This window comes from Myxine glutinosa, chromosome 4, assembly GCF_964187855.1.
Source record: "Myxine glutinosa chromosome 4, kmMyxGlut1.1, whole genome shotgun sequence".
NCBI lineage: Eukaryota > Metazoa > Chordata > Myxini > Myxiniformes > Myxinidae > Myxine > Myxine glutinosa.
The window spans coordinates 1,590,194-1,605,055 of record NC_136264.1 but is presented as its reverse complement, the minus strand read 5'-3'; the positions used below and the strand labels follow the sequence as shown (position 1 = coordinate 1,605,055).

The 14,862-nt window shown below is 46.5% G+C and overlaps 1 protein-coding gene across 3 annotated transcripts in view; it reads right to left on the bottom strand.

The window, feature by feature from the left end:
* The window catches only part of UGGT1 (UDP-glucose glycoprotein glucosyltransferase 1), a 214,204-nt gene that overhangs the window by 115,412 nt on the left and 83,930 nt on the right, over positions 1 to 14,862 (bottom strand). For all 3 annotated transcript variants that reach the window (XR_013623012.1, XM_078775372.1, XM_078775373.1), the window contains exons 24-29: positions 14,126 to 14,256; positions 13,919 to 14,017; positions 13,722 to 13,824; positions 12,968 to 13,047; positions 5,903 to 6,092; positions 5,164 to 5,322 (exon numbers count right to left, since the gene is read on the bottom strand). Coding sequence is in view for 2 of the 3 variants with exons in the window: in XM_078775372.1 (XP_078631498.1) it covers positions 5,164 to 5,322; positions 5,903 to 6,092; positions 12,968 to 13,047; positions 13,722 to 13,824; positions 13,919 to 14,017; positions 14,126 to 14,256 (762 nt within the window). In the remaining variant the exon portion in view is untranslated. The remainder of the gene's footprint in view (positions 1 to 5,163; positions 5,323 to 5,902; positions 6,093 to 12,967; positions 13,048 to 13,721; positions 13,825 to 13,918; positions 14,018 to 14,125; positions 14,257 to 14,862) is intronic.

The following is a 14,862-nucleotide window of genomic DNA, read 5'->3' as shown; positions in this document are numbered from 1 at the left end:
CTCTCCCTCCAAATACAGTCTCTATGAGCTGCACGGCGGTATGGCCGGGCGTAAGCGGCACCCCGGCAATGCCGTGCTGGAGGATATTTAATTATTTGGCATGGGGACGGTGTACTTTGAATGTATCTGTACTTGTTTTTTGTTTTTTTTACAAGTTACAAGTCGGTCTATTTACAAAGTTGAATATGATCTTCAGATTGAATAATCGTTGCATGGTTTGCATCTTCTTAAGTGAGCTAGCAGAGGACCAAAGGTACGTGTTTGGATTCATCCTGCATCCACTTTGCATCCAAACCTGATCACATATATATTTAAAGTCAGGGCGGGGCAGGGCGGGGGGGGGGGGGGGAGGGGGGGAGGGGGGTTTGAGAAGAGTGGGAAGGAGGATAGCATGAATCTCATCCTTGTTAACATTTATATTGATGAAAGCACAACATGGAGATACATTATCACTTTATCTGAGTTAACATATCTGAAATGAACAGAGCAAAGGCCTATTTTTTAGGCTTCCGTAGACGTTCCCACTGGAAGCCTATTGTTCTTGTAAGCTCGCTCTCAGAAACTTTCACTCATTATAGATACCAATGTAACTTGGTGCATGAATTTTGTTTTTGCAATTTTGACTTACATTGGCTACCATTGGCTATGATGTCAAACTTTAAACATCTTCTCCAGAACCACTGAATGGATCAATGCGAATTTTTTCACATCTGATCGCCTAGCCATGGGGATAAAAGTTTGCGGAAAAAAAAACGTTATCAGTCACGTGGTTTGGCGACCGCATTGGATTTAAAAATAAATTTTAAAAAATCGACTTCTCTGAAACCGCTTATCCGATCGATACGAAACTTGAAATGCATGTTTACATTCCGATGGGGGGAAATATTTGCAAATTATGAGGTCATCAGTCATGTGGTTTGGCTGCCATCTTGAATTTAAGGAAAAAAATAATCTTTTTCCAGAGTACTTCTTAACGGGTCAATGCAAAATGTCATACATATGATAAACTACTGATGTGGGAAAAAATATTTGTAAACTATAAAATCAGAAGTCACGTGATATGGTGGCCATCTTGGATTTAAGGAAAACATTTACCGGTAAACATATTTTTCTCCAGAACTACTCAATGGACCAATACGAAATTTCATAGGTATGATCAACTCCCAATAAGGAAAAATCTTTCTGAACTATGACATCATCAGTCAGGTGGTATGGTGGCCATCTTGGATTTAAGGGAAAATATTGAAAATCTATATCTACAGAACCGCTTAACTGATCAAAAACAAAATTTACAGATATGATCGACTACCCATGAGGAAAATTATTGAAAATGATGATGTCATTAGTCATGTGGTATGGCAGCCATTTTGCCTGGAAGCCTATCATCACTTCTCACAGTTATAGTTATCCTTGATATTATTAAAAATACTTATTGTTACAGCGTTCCATATTTGGTAGTTCTTTATCAACATAAAAAACTCATACAAACATAATATTTACAGAAAGAAAGCTCTTGCAATGAGGTAATTTCTTTACATAGACTGGTTCAATTTCCAGCAAATGTGATTGCATGAGGCATTTTTGAGGAAAAGCAAACAAATAGGTTTTTCTTAAAGGGAATTTCGTGCTGAATATGAATATCTTGTTTGTGTTTCCCAAAATTGCCTAATTAGGTCATTAATTAAGGTCAAAGGTCAATAAGTGCAAAATTCAAGTTTTCACAGAAATTGTTTTATTTTTAATATTCAATACAGTGGTAAAAAAGATTTTCCAATATCTATCATATTAAGCCATACATTGCATGTCAAAGATTTGAATTTAATGGAAAATGTGAAAGAAATTTTCACTTCTATGGAGAATATCTCCGTAACGGTTGACCTTTCTACGGAGTGCCATGTCAGTCGATTTCCCTTCGATGTTTCATGTCAAAATGCACCAGTGAAAATAATATATGGCATAGCATCATTGTCTAGGTTCAGGGGAATGAGACTTTGTTTGTTTTGCGAAATTTGCATAATTAGCCACCAATTAGGGTCAAGGGTTAATTCATACAAAATGCGAATTTTTATGAAATTTTCGTAAGGTCCTATTTGACGTCCCCCAGATGAATTTACAAGAATTTTCTACATATCATTCAAATTAAACGTCATATTATGTGCCGAATATTCAAATTAAATGAAAAATATGATAGGAATTCTTGATTCTATCGCCAATATCTCAATAACGGTTCAATTGCCAACATCTCAATAACAGTTCAATTTTGGTCGCATGGATTTGCCTTTTTTCCAACGTAGGCCACCAAAACTGATTTTGGTTTCCTCTCTATATATGACAACAATATATCTAACAATATATTAGAAAGGAATATGTCACCTTTTTTATATTTCTATATTTTATATTTATATTTCACCCCCTTAAACCAACACTGATGAAGTGTCAAATAACCGTATTGTGGCAATATCCTAGCATTGGCGTTATTTAGTCTTGTTTTTGCATGTTACAGTCTCCGAGTCACTGCATTTGCATGCGTCCGTACACTTCAAATCCCATTTCTTGTACGAACACCTATCACTGGTGCAACCCTTGGTACAGCCACACTGTACAATGTCCTTGCATGCTTTTGGGATAGGGGGTAAAGATGTGAGCACCGGTGAGAGAAGACCATCAGCCAGCTTCCATCCAGCAGAGTCCATTGGGGAAGGAATTACTGGGTTTGGATTGCACGCTTCTCTCCATATGAAGCTCTGGTAATTTGCATGCTGTATATGGTGATGTGCAGCATCATTGGATGGTGGCATTGATTCTGGTGCCTGACGTTTACTGAACAGCTTTACACGGGCCTGGTCACAGTTCTCGGATGATGTCTTATATATGCGACATATAAATCTCTCAGCATCATTGGACACTTCATTGGACAGACTCAGAGACTTGCCAAGACCCCTTAGTAGATGATGGTGTTCCAAGAATACATCCCATGTTGACTTCTTTGAGTGTCCAGAGAAGTATGATACCGTATCACACCCTGTCATTGCATGGAATGCTGGGATTGTTTCAAATGTGTGGTCATCGAGGGCGAGTTGTTTCCTGATATCATGAACGGGAACATACTTCGGTTTCTTAGAGGTGCCAGCCTTGAACCATAACTGTGAGCAAACCATCTTGTCAAAATGCGCTCGAAGTAGAACAAGGATATCCGTATCACGGGCTGACACCACAATAGTTGGTGCATCACTTTGAATACAGTGGAGTATAATTCGGGTATCCGCTTCTTCATGATTACCTTCCAACAACTCCATTGGTTGGGGTTGACTCAGCCTGTCATCCTTCCGAGGTCGGCTAATTGAGTACCAGTTCACTGGTAATTCCCTGTTTGTCGTTAAAGGCGGCAAAAAGGGTTGGCGTCAGGAAGGGCATCCGGCCGTAAAACATTGCTTCAAAAAGGGGACCAAAAAACAACAACAACCACGGTTCCCGAAAAAGGCCAACCCCCGCTTTGCGGGGAAAAATGGCCTCTAAAGGTGGTTATATATATATAACTCCATGTTCATGTCAGGATCAGTACTTTGCACATCTGTCTCGCTAACGAACCCTCCACCCACAACAACTGTCTTCTCACTTGGAGCGGATGCAATGAGTGCATTGGACAGAAAAAGAGAAAGGTCTCTCTTGTTGTCAGTGGATGCCAGGAAGTCTGTCCATTTGCTTGGGAGGGGGACATCTCGATTTTCAATCAATCGTCGAATTGGCCTGGACTTTTTTGTCCGTTTTTCCCTTGTTCCGGTTTTGATTGAGAGCTCTTGGTATCGATCGAAAGTCACATAAATCCTATCATATGCTCTACCTTGCTTGAAAATGAGTTTGACAAACACATCAGCATAATCGCCAAAGGTTTTCGCATCACATGGCTTTCCCAATGACATAATCGTGGCTTGTCCATCTATGATAAGACAAGCAGGTTTTCTGATGGTGATTTCTGGGGGTGATGTCACATCTTTCGTCAACACATCAAAAAGAATGGATTTGGTACCGGTCCGTAGCGAGCCAGATGTGTCAGCAATGCTCACTGGTACGTTCATCAATTCATGGTTTAAGAACGGCTCATCTTCAGCTCGACCACTCAGCTGACATATGATACACAGCTCAAAGGATACCTCTCTCTGGCGCTTCAGGCTTATAACTGGTTCCATAGTAATTCACCTTTGGAGAAAAAAAGAAGAAGCCAGAATTTAGAAGCCAGAAAAACCATTTCACGAGTGCATTGAAAGTCCTGGTGTTGGGCTAGCGGCTATGGTGCCAGCTTAGGATCCCAGGATCCTGGGTTCGAATCCCGGTCGATCGCTGAATTAACGCCAGGGGGGTTGACTCAGCCTGTCATCCTTCCGAGGTCGGCTAATTGAGTACCAGTTCACTGGTAATTCCCTGTTTGTCGTAAAAGGCGACAAAAAGGGTTGGCGGCAGGAAGGGCATCCGGCTGTAAAACATTGCTTCAAAAAGGGGACCAAAAAACAACAACAACCACGGTCCCCGAAAAAGGCCAACCCCCGCTTTGCGGGGAAAAATGGCATCTAAATGTGGTTATTTTTATATTTATTGACATATCAAAATTAGAAGGGGTTAAGCCCATATGGTAATGCATGAAAAGTCCAACCGTTACGGAGATATTCTCTTCAGAAGCAAACATTTCTTTCACATTTTCCATTAAATTCAAATCTTTGACATACGATATATGGCTTAATATGATAGATACTCGATAAACTTTTTCGCCACTGTATTGGATATTATAAATAAAATAATTTCTGTGAAAACTTGAATTTTGCACTTATTGACCTTTGACCTTAATTAATGACCTAATTAGGCAATTTTGGGAAACACAAACAAGATATTCATATTCAGCACGAAAATCCCTTTCAGAAAAACCTATTTGTTTGCTTTTCCTCAAAAATGCCTCATGCAGCTTAAACAAGCACATTTTTGAATTTCTTGCCTAGACTAACATTTTGTGTTGAGGTTTCCACCACAAAATGGGCATTTAGCTCATCATGCCAGGATCCCAAGTGTCTCCTATTGCCCTTGTCTGGCATGAGATATATCATATGTACAAGTTCCTTCATGAATCTTGGATCTATATATGATTTTAAAATATTTAAAGGTGGTGTGTCATACAAGGTTGGCCATGACAATCGTGTCCATAGTGAGGGGTTGCTTTCGGGAGCCCAGCGTAAATTGGAGACCCCGAGGAGGCTGTCCAGTAGAGACGTCATGGCAGTGACCCTCAAGCAGGAGATATTCCAGCTCAAACTGTGCAGCAACAACTCCTTCCACCTAACATGGAAAAAAATATCCAATTGTGCTTTCCTCTTAAACTCACTGAACTCGAAATATCAATCAGTTGAAATGATAGTTGTTGTTGCATAGAACATACACTGTTATCCTCTTCATCATGAAAGATGACACTGGGCTAAAACAATAGCGCAGAGGTAGCATTCCCACCTTTACGCTGTCTAATCCGAGTTCAAATCCCAGGCCCATGATGAACTACACCATCTTAGTGCTTTGCAGGCAGGAGCGTTGCTGCAAAGACTACACAATCCTTCAGAGAAAGCATCATGCCAGCTGTCTCATCTGCAAGTATTTTTGGTAAAGATCCCACAATTCCCACAGGCGTTAAGGATCCCACAGTGCCTTTATAAAAAGAGTAAGGTATTGTGTGTCATACCCTGGACAACTCCACATTCCTGGTATGACATACAAGGGCACACTGCATTAACGGCATGGCTGTGTCACAGTAATAATAAAACCAGCAAAGTGAATTCATAATCAAATCAATCAATCAGAACACCTCATTTCACCACAACTTGAAACATAAATACCCCCCCACCCCCCTCCCCCAAACCAAATGTACCTCGTTCAGGTAAATGTTGTCAAGATCGTATGGCGTGCGTACAGACTCTACGAGCCAGCTCTCTGGGGTTATCATGTTGAGAGTGAAAAGTGGGGAACCTGGCATGTCGGCAAAACGAGCCAAAGGGCCTGCAAGGAGGTCCCCATGCGGGGAGAACTTCGGTTCGGCCTCCAGGACATAGCGATAAAAGCTGGAGGGCAATTGTAGGGAGTGGGGGGGGAGGGGGGTGTGAATATAATCCTTATTACGTTTATTCATCAAGGCACATCATGTAGATAAGCTTATCAAACGACTGGGATCAAGTCCCCCAAAATATACAGTGTAGGGGAAGGGAAGGTGGTATAGGGCTGCTCAGGAAGTTAAAGGAGATTTTGTCAAATATGAAACGAAAAGTAATTTTTTACCATGAGTACAGTAATGGAATAAAGGTCCCAGGATAAAATAAAATTGAAAAAATAATAATTTACAGCACACATTCTACATCTGATCACAAATGGTGGTGCAATTAACCGCAAAGCAAATATAAGTACAAGGAAACGAATAAAGAGAAAAAGGTCATTTAATCACATGAGGCCTGTGTCGCATTCCTGCAGAACCCAAGGCATGCTCACTTATAAGGTGAGTTCAGAAAAAAAGACCAAAATAATAATCCAAATAATGATAAATGCATAACAATATTAAGAGAAACAGAGGTTGTAGTAAAGACAACATAATGGTGACATTTCTGATCCCAAGACCCATTTATGCCCCCTTTCCTCTCTTGCCAACCTATACTTTCCCTTTCATATTCAAACTCTCCCACTCTCCATTTTCTCAGGGTGGGAGTACGCTTCGTGGCCCACCTTTGGTGGACAATGTGCTGCGGCACAGACTTGGAAATGTACTTTATAATTTTTGAAAATAATTTTATTTATCACATCATATAATGCTCCATATGGTTCGGTGGATGTGCGGAGTGTCGCTGAGAGAGAGGAAGCCAAATGATGAATTGCGAAAGATGATGGGAATAGAGCCTGTGATTGATGCTGTGAAGAGGCACAGGTTGAGATGGTTTGGTCATGTGTTGAGGAAGGATGAAAGTGACTGGTTGAGAAGAGTGATGGAAATGAATGTAGAAGGAAGTAGAGGACGGGGAAGACCGAGAAAGACTTGGCTAAAGATGGTGGAAGAAGAAATGCGGGCAAGGGGGTTAACAAGAAGATGCAGAAAATAGGGCAAAATGGAGAAGATTGTCATGGGGACCGCAAGGCTAACCCCCGCTCTTGCAGGGCAAATGGCCTTAAAATGCATGTTGTTGTTGTTTGTATATAATGCTCCATATCATAAGGTGAAGGAAGATGATTTGTAATACTGGATATTAGGAGAGGAAAGCATGGGATGAAGATGCAGCACCAGCTGGAGGGACCGTTGCTTGCTGATGAAAAGGACCAAGATCAATATCGTAATCATCAATATTATAATCACAGCTGTCGAAGATGGAAGAATCTAGAAGAATACGACGAAACACGAGGTGAGGAAACACGAGGTGAGTAAAGCGCGTGATAAAGACACCACACCATCGAGATGGACCATTGCTTCCTGACGTGGATCGAAGCGATGACACCCAATTGGTCAGTACCGCGACTAACGGACAAGGGAATAAACGCAAAAGAGCGACAGCCACACAACCTCTTTTTATTCTAGCACGATAAGATAAGATACCTCGTCCTCAATGCATATGTCCTAATTGATGCTCTCAATACAAAGTTAAGAAGATAAAAAAAATTTAAATATCTATAAGAAAGGCAACACTTTCCCACATGGTGGAAAGAGGTGCTTTAAGATAGGGGTACACCATGGGGTAAAATAGGGTAAAATGAGGATGAACCATGACAAGAGAATGACAAATGACCAACTATGTTGTTGTGTAAAACCAATCAGGTCCACACAACTTTAGTCCAACGGTTTGGTTTAATTGCATTTAGATCATAACATCATCCTGTAAAGTAGAAAATACAATAAGTATACGATGTGACATCTCATGGGTCCATTCATATCATTCAATGCAAGCAAGCTGGATAATCTATGCAGGCGTACCGTTAGCGAGTCTACCAGATGTAACATGTCACAGGAGAAGTCTCGGAGCACCGTTCGCAGCAGCGGGTCTTATAGTCACGCCCCTAGCGGTGTCAACGAGCAGCGAGCATCACCCCGGGTTCAGTACGAATACGATTTCACTACATTCTCCCCCCCGTCAGAATTATACGGCAGCGCGGCTAAAGCGAGTGAGCGTCAGCACGAATAGGGTGCGGAACATCAGTCGACCCAACCGTATCGGGCCGGGCGGCGAATTTCTATGCCAGCACGCGTCCGAAATTCCCCGGGTACGGCATCACGTATCCATGTGTCCCCGGCGTCAGAGGCGCCAACAGGGTCGGGTGACGAAGGGGGTAACTCCAAGTCGTCGGGCCCAGGTAGTCTCGGCGAGGGGAGGGTCGGTAGACTTTCGGCGATGGGAGCGTCGGGAGAGGCCATAGTCTCATAGATGGGTTCGACCGGTTCGTCCGATTCCCTACTTAGGTCGTCGACCCCGCAAGGGGCAAGGTGACGGACGGAGACAGTAGTCTCACGGCCATCAGTCGTCATCACACGAGCATGCTCAGGATTAGCCTGGAGAATCTGCACTTTGTCCACTAGGGGGTCGTACTTGCTCGCGCGAACCGCCCGTTTAAGGTAGGCCGGCCCGGGCCCAGCGAGCCAACTGGGCAAAGACCGTATACACCCCGAGCTCCTGGGGTGGTGGAAAAGTCGCTCGTGGGGAGTTTGGTTGGTTGCCGTACTCAGGAGAGCCCTGATCGAGTTCAACGCCGCAGGTAGCGACCAAGCCCATTTATCGAGGCCCCGGCCGAGGGTCCGGAGGTGGAGCATGACGGCCCTCCAGATAATCCCGTTGAAGCGTTCGATCTGCCCATTAGCCTGGGGTCTGTACGGCGTGGTGTAACTAGACGCAATGTTATTTTGGAGCAGATAGCCGCGCACCTCCTGAGACAAGAAGACCGCACCCCGGTCGGTATGGACATAGGCTGGGTAACCGAACATTGAGAACAAGTTCTGTAAGCATCGCATCACCGTGGCAGCAGTCATGTCCACGCACGTATAAGCAAAGGGGAATCGCGAGTACTCATCTACGATAGTGAGCAGATAGCGAGAGCCGCTCGACACCGGCAATGGGCCCTTGAAATCCATCGCCAAGCGTTCCCACGGGCGTGTAGCCTTCACCAGAGTCCCCATGGGAGGGTTATAGAAACGTGGTTTGATTTCCGCGCAGATAGCGCAGTCGCGACAGATACGGCGGATATCGTCAATCGAGTATGGGAGATTCCCACTCCGCACAAAATGAGCGAAACGCGTTACGCCGGGATGGCCCGCAGTGGCATCCAGCACCCGTAGGCCCTCCAAAGAGGTGATACCGGCACATGTAGCTGGCCGTGATAAGGCATCGGCGGCCTGGTTATCCTTCCCCGGGCGATATTTGATGGTGTAACAGAAGTCGGCGAGTTCGATACGCCAGCGAGTGATTTTCTCGTTCTTAATGCGCTGGGCGTGTAAGGTGTCGTACATGAACGCAACGCTTTGCTGGTCCGTGATGATTTGGAAGCTCCGCCCGAGTAAGTACGGGCGCCATCGCCGAATAGACTCGACGATCGCATACGCTTCCTTTTCAACGGACGAGTGTCTCCGCTCAGCGGTGGTAAGAGTCCGAGAAAAGAAAGCCACGGGACGCCCCCCTTGGGAGAGGGTCGCCGCGATGGCCTGATCCGAGGCGTCACTTTCGAGGATGAACGAGCCGCTCTCGTCGATTGTCGCCACGGCGGCTCGGGCGATGTCGGTCTTAAGGCCGTCAAAGGCCGTCAATGCGGCCGGACTCAGGGGGAAGGTGTCGCAGGCCACAAGGGGGCGAAGTTTCGCGGAGAAACTTTGCACCCATTTGGAGTAATGGGCGAACAGCCCAAGGGCGCGCTTCAGGGACGCCCGATCGCAGGGAGGGGCCATGTCGAGCAAAGGTCGCAGACGCTCCTTATCCGGAGCGACAGAGCCATGGGTCACGGTGTACCCCAGAAGATCTATCGTGCGTAGGGAGTATTGGCACTTATCCTCGTTCATAGTTAAGTGATACCGCTGCGCGACCTCAAGGAAGCGCTTCAGATTAGCATCATGGTGCCCTTGGTCATATCCACAAACCGTAAGATTATCGAGGTAGACGAAAACATCGGTTAAGTGCTCCCGCGCAACGAGGTCATCCATGGCCCTCTGGAAACAAGAGACCCCGTTCGTTACCCCAAAAGGCAGTCGCGTAAATTGGTACAACCGCTGCCCCGACTCAAATGCGGTATAGATACGATCCGCCCTAGAGATAGGGATCTGGTGGTATGCACTACGGAGATCGAGAGTGCTATAGACCGAATACTGGGACACCTGTTGCACTAGCGCGTCCATCCCCGGAAGGGGGTAGGCATCCAGCTGTGTAAAGCGGTTAATCGTTTGGGAATAGTCGATTACCATGCGTCTGCGATGGGCCTCGCTGCGCACCACCAAGACCTGGGCGCGCCACGGCGACCTACTAGGTTCTATGATGCCGTCTTTCAAGAGCTGAGCCGTTTCGTCCGCAATGAATTGCATGTCAGCGCGAGAGTAGCGTCGGGATTTTACCGCGACAGGGGTGCAGTCGGAGGTTAGATTGGGGAACAGCGAAAGCGGCTGGACGTCCATTTGCGCTAGGGCGCACACCGCAAGCGCGTCGTCCGCCCCACAACAAGAGTGTCAGGCCCACCAAACTCCATTACCAGACGTCCATGCAGCTTAAGAAAATCATGTCCTAACAGAATATCAGCACATAATGCGGGTAAAACCATAAGGTGTACATCAGGGAAAACCCGTCCCTTTAGCACGAGTTTCAATCGGCATTCCCCCTTCGTGCTGAGTCGAAGCCCCTGGGAAGCCATGAAGATCCGTCTCGTAGACCGCCATATCCGCCAACCATGCCTGAGCACAAGTCGCTGGTCGATAAAACTATCCGTAGATCCTGTATCCACCAAGGCCCGAACACAATGGCCTTCGACCATGAGGGGAATAAGGGCTTGAGCCAGGCCAGACGAGGCTGCTGGGAGCGGGACTGAGCCCCCCGAATGGGTCGGACCAGCCTCGCGGGTGGATCCTACGCCAGCAGCAGTTTTGCGGTCGTGGCCGGAGTCTGTGTTGACCATGGGGAATCCATTATCGTCATCACAGGGCTTTCCCAAGCATTCCAGTGTTTCGCGATTCAAAAACTGACAATTCTGACGGGAAAAGGCCTCCGTAGTATTTGAAATCGCCTTTTGACACTTTTGGCAGAAAAAGGCTTCCGTAGTATTCGAAATCGCCTTTTGACATTTTTGGCAGCAAAAGGCCTCCGTAGTCTTTGAAATCTCCTTTGTCGGGGCGTGGGCCGCCGTTAGCTCGTGGACGACTCGAGGAGAACGTTCCGCTGGGGCTTGGCATGGCTTCAAAGCCCCTTGCGTGGCCCGGAGTTTGGTCAAGGACACGTCCTTTGTGCCCGATGGAGGATGAGACGATGGTGGCTGTCCGGTGACGCCCGCCAAGGACGTCTGAGCGCCCAGGGGCCCGCAGAGAGGGGCCCTCCCCTTCGAAGTCGGGTAAGGCGCCGGGTGTCGGGCTCGGCTCGCGGGCTCCGCAATGAGCCCATTCAAGGTCGCCGCGCCCGCGCGACCGCGACCGCGCGAGTCAATGAGCCGCGAGCCGCGTGCCGTTTTCCTGCACACTTTCGCGTAATGACCCTTTTGCGAGCACAAATGGCACATAGCGTCTCGTGCCGGGCACACGACCCGGGCATGACGTGGCCCCCCACAGAAAAAGCATGCGGCCCCGCGTAAGGCCTTGGGTCTGGTCGTAACGGCAGCCGTCAGGGCTGGGTCTTCCTCCGGAGCATCCCGGAGTTCAGCGAGCGGATTCGCGTCCTTGGCGGTAGCACTCTCTGGCCGGGCGTGTAATGTGGTGCCCGCCACGAGGCGCGTGCGTGCGATCATAGGTGTTCGATTGCATCCGCGCTTCGGTGTATACTGTCCCTTGCTCGAGTGCCGTAGCGAAGGTCAGGTCGGTCTTCTCCAAGAGTTTGAGCCTTAGTTCCTGGGAGGAGACCCCTGCAACGAAGGTATCTAAAAGACGATCATCCTGAGCCTGCGCGGGAGTCCGTGGCTCCCTGACGCTGTCCAGCAAAAGCTGCCGGAGCTCCTGGGCGTAGTGGTCCATCGCCTCATTGGGTTGCTGACGTCGCGTTTGCAGCAAATATCGTGCATACACCGGGCTTTTTTCCTTTATGTACAGCCGTTTGAGCTCCGCGATGGAAAGGTCATACGTCGCGCATTGAGCGATAGCGTTGTATACCCGGTAGTCGATTTTTGAATGGAGAGTTGCTAGCTTCGCGGCAGCCGTCGGTGCGGTCTCAGGCTCATCAAAAAGATTCTCCAATTGTCTGAGCCAGTGCTTCAGCTGCAAGCCTCCATCCGTGGCTTGCGGGTTGGCGCTGAATACGGACACCGTCAGCGTCTTGTTGCCAGCCATGTCTGTAGATCTTAAATGCAATTAAGTGTTGTGTAAAACCAATCAGGTCCACACAACTTTAGTCCAACGGTTTGGTTTAATTGCATTTAGATCATAACATCATCCTGTAAAGTAGAAAATACAATAAGTATACGATGTGACATCTCATGGGTCCATTCATATCATTCAATGCAAGCAAGCTGGATAATCTATGCAGGCGTACCGTTAGCGAGTCTACCAGATGTAACATGTCACAGGAGAAGTCTCGGAGCACCGTTCGCAGCAGCGGGTCTTATAGTCACGCCCCTAGCGGTGTCAACGAGCAGCGAGCATCACCCCGGGTTCAGTACGAATACGATTTCACTACATATGTAATGCAAAGTAAACTCTAAAACTTTAGCTCAATAAAAGGTGATAAAGGTCGTGACATGACCTTACTTTCCCATAAATTAAGAGGTGATATATAAGATGAATCCAAACAGAGCTCACCTCTTAAGTGGCATCTCAGACAGCTTGGCCCGACAATTCATGAAAATCCTCAAGTTGAGATTCAGTACTTCCCTCAACACCTAGGTCAGACATTGAACAAACTTATTAGATCTTCTCTGAATAGACAAGGCATAAGACAGCAGCAGATAACTCTGCCTCCTCAGTATACAGGCAAAGTAATCAGAAACCATTGTAGATGAGGAAGAAGAAAAAACAGAAATGTACAGATAATGGTGACTGAACTCTGAGTCAACAAATAGCAATTAAAGGGGGGTGGGGAGAGAGGGGTGGGGAGGGGGGTGGGGGGGTTGGACTCCCCGAGTATGATCGAGTCGGTACACATATCGACAGGTTATATGGGCTATCCCTGGTTTTGGCTTAGCGGCTAGGGTGCCAGCTTAGGATCCTAGGATCCTGGGTTCGAATCCCAGTCGATCGCTGAATTAACGCCAGGGGGGTTGACTCAGCCTGTCATCCTTCCGAGGTCGGCAAATTGAGTACCAGTTCACTGGTAATTCCCTGTTTGTCGTAAAAGGCGACAAACAGGGTTGGCGGCAGGAAGGGCATCCGGCCGTAAAACATTGCTTCAAAAAGGGGACCAACAAAAACAACAACAACCACGGTGCCCGAAAAAGGCCAACGCCTGCTTTGCGGGGGAAAATGGCCTCTAAAGGTGGTTTTTTTATTGTTTTTTTTTTATATGGGCTACACTTTAGAGGTCAGTATGCAATAAGATTATGGGAAATGCAAATACCAATAGTAAGGATGTGAGCCGTTGAGCCTCGTACGTTACTGGGTCAATAACTGCGACCACATCGAAGTACACCTCATTCTCCTTGGGCCTCAACTTCAGAACACTGGTGTATGGGCAAGGGTAAAAATAAGAATCGTGAGAGTAGAGCACAATGCTTAAAAATTAATAGAAGAATAAAGCAAATGTAGGAAAAGTACCTGTACTGTTCATCTTTCAGGTTCAGGGATGTTCGAGGCTCACTCTTTGGTGCTGCAGACAGCAAGGCATCCACCTTCATGACGAGATTGCTACGGTTCCTGGAAGGAAGAGAAATGCCAAAGGAACCTTCGATTATTTTATTCATTCGTCACCCTAAGTGGTTTGAGAACCACAACTTGATCCTGCTCCGGATCTTAACCACTGACCGAACTCCATCTGGCCAGTTGCCCTCCAGCTTGTGCAGGATTTTCTGTGCAGAAGTTGAGGTCGTGACCTTTTCAAGCAGAAGGAAGTCTTCTTGGGTGAAAGGTTCTCCTTCAGGCAAAGGTCCCACCACCTTGTCAAGCGAGAAAGGGAATGTTCAATGGAAGGGTTGAGCAAACTCGACTATAAAAAAAGAAATGTCCAAGCAAAAGACGAGTAAAAAAAGGAGGAAATGAGATTTGATTTTATAAAACAAAAACCAGGGCTAACCAAGAAAGAGCAATCAGAGATTGCAGATCCTCACCACGTGTTTTTACTGTTTTTTAAGGCTTTTGCAGGAAAACAAATATAGCGGCCAGACCACTTGACCTATGACGTCATAATTCGGCAACTTTCTCGGCTGAGACATAAAAATTCTTCAGGTGGAGTTGCACCTATGATGAAAATTTCCTGTCAATCGGACCAACGGTTGCAGAGAAAATCATATTTACTCTGCACGGACAAACAGACAGACAAATAAACAAACAGACTCAAATGCAACATTTTCTCCTCTGGCGAGGGTAATAAACAAAACAAACACACATACACACACACACACACACACACACACACACACACACACACACACACACACACACACACACACACACACACACACACACACACACACACACACACATATATATGACAAATATGTCCATACGCAATGCTCCTTTACATCCATTGGTTGGACAAGCTG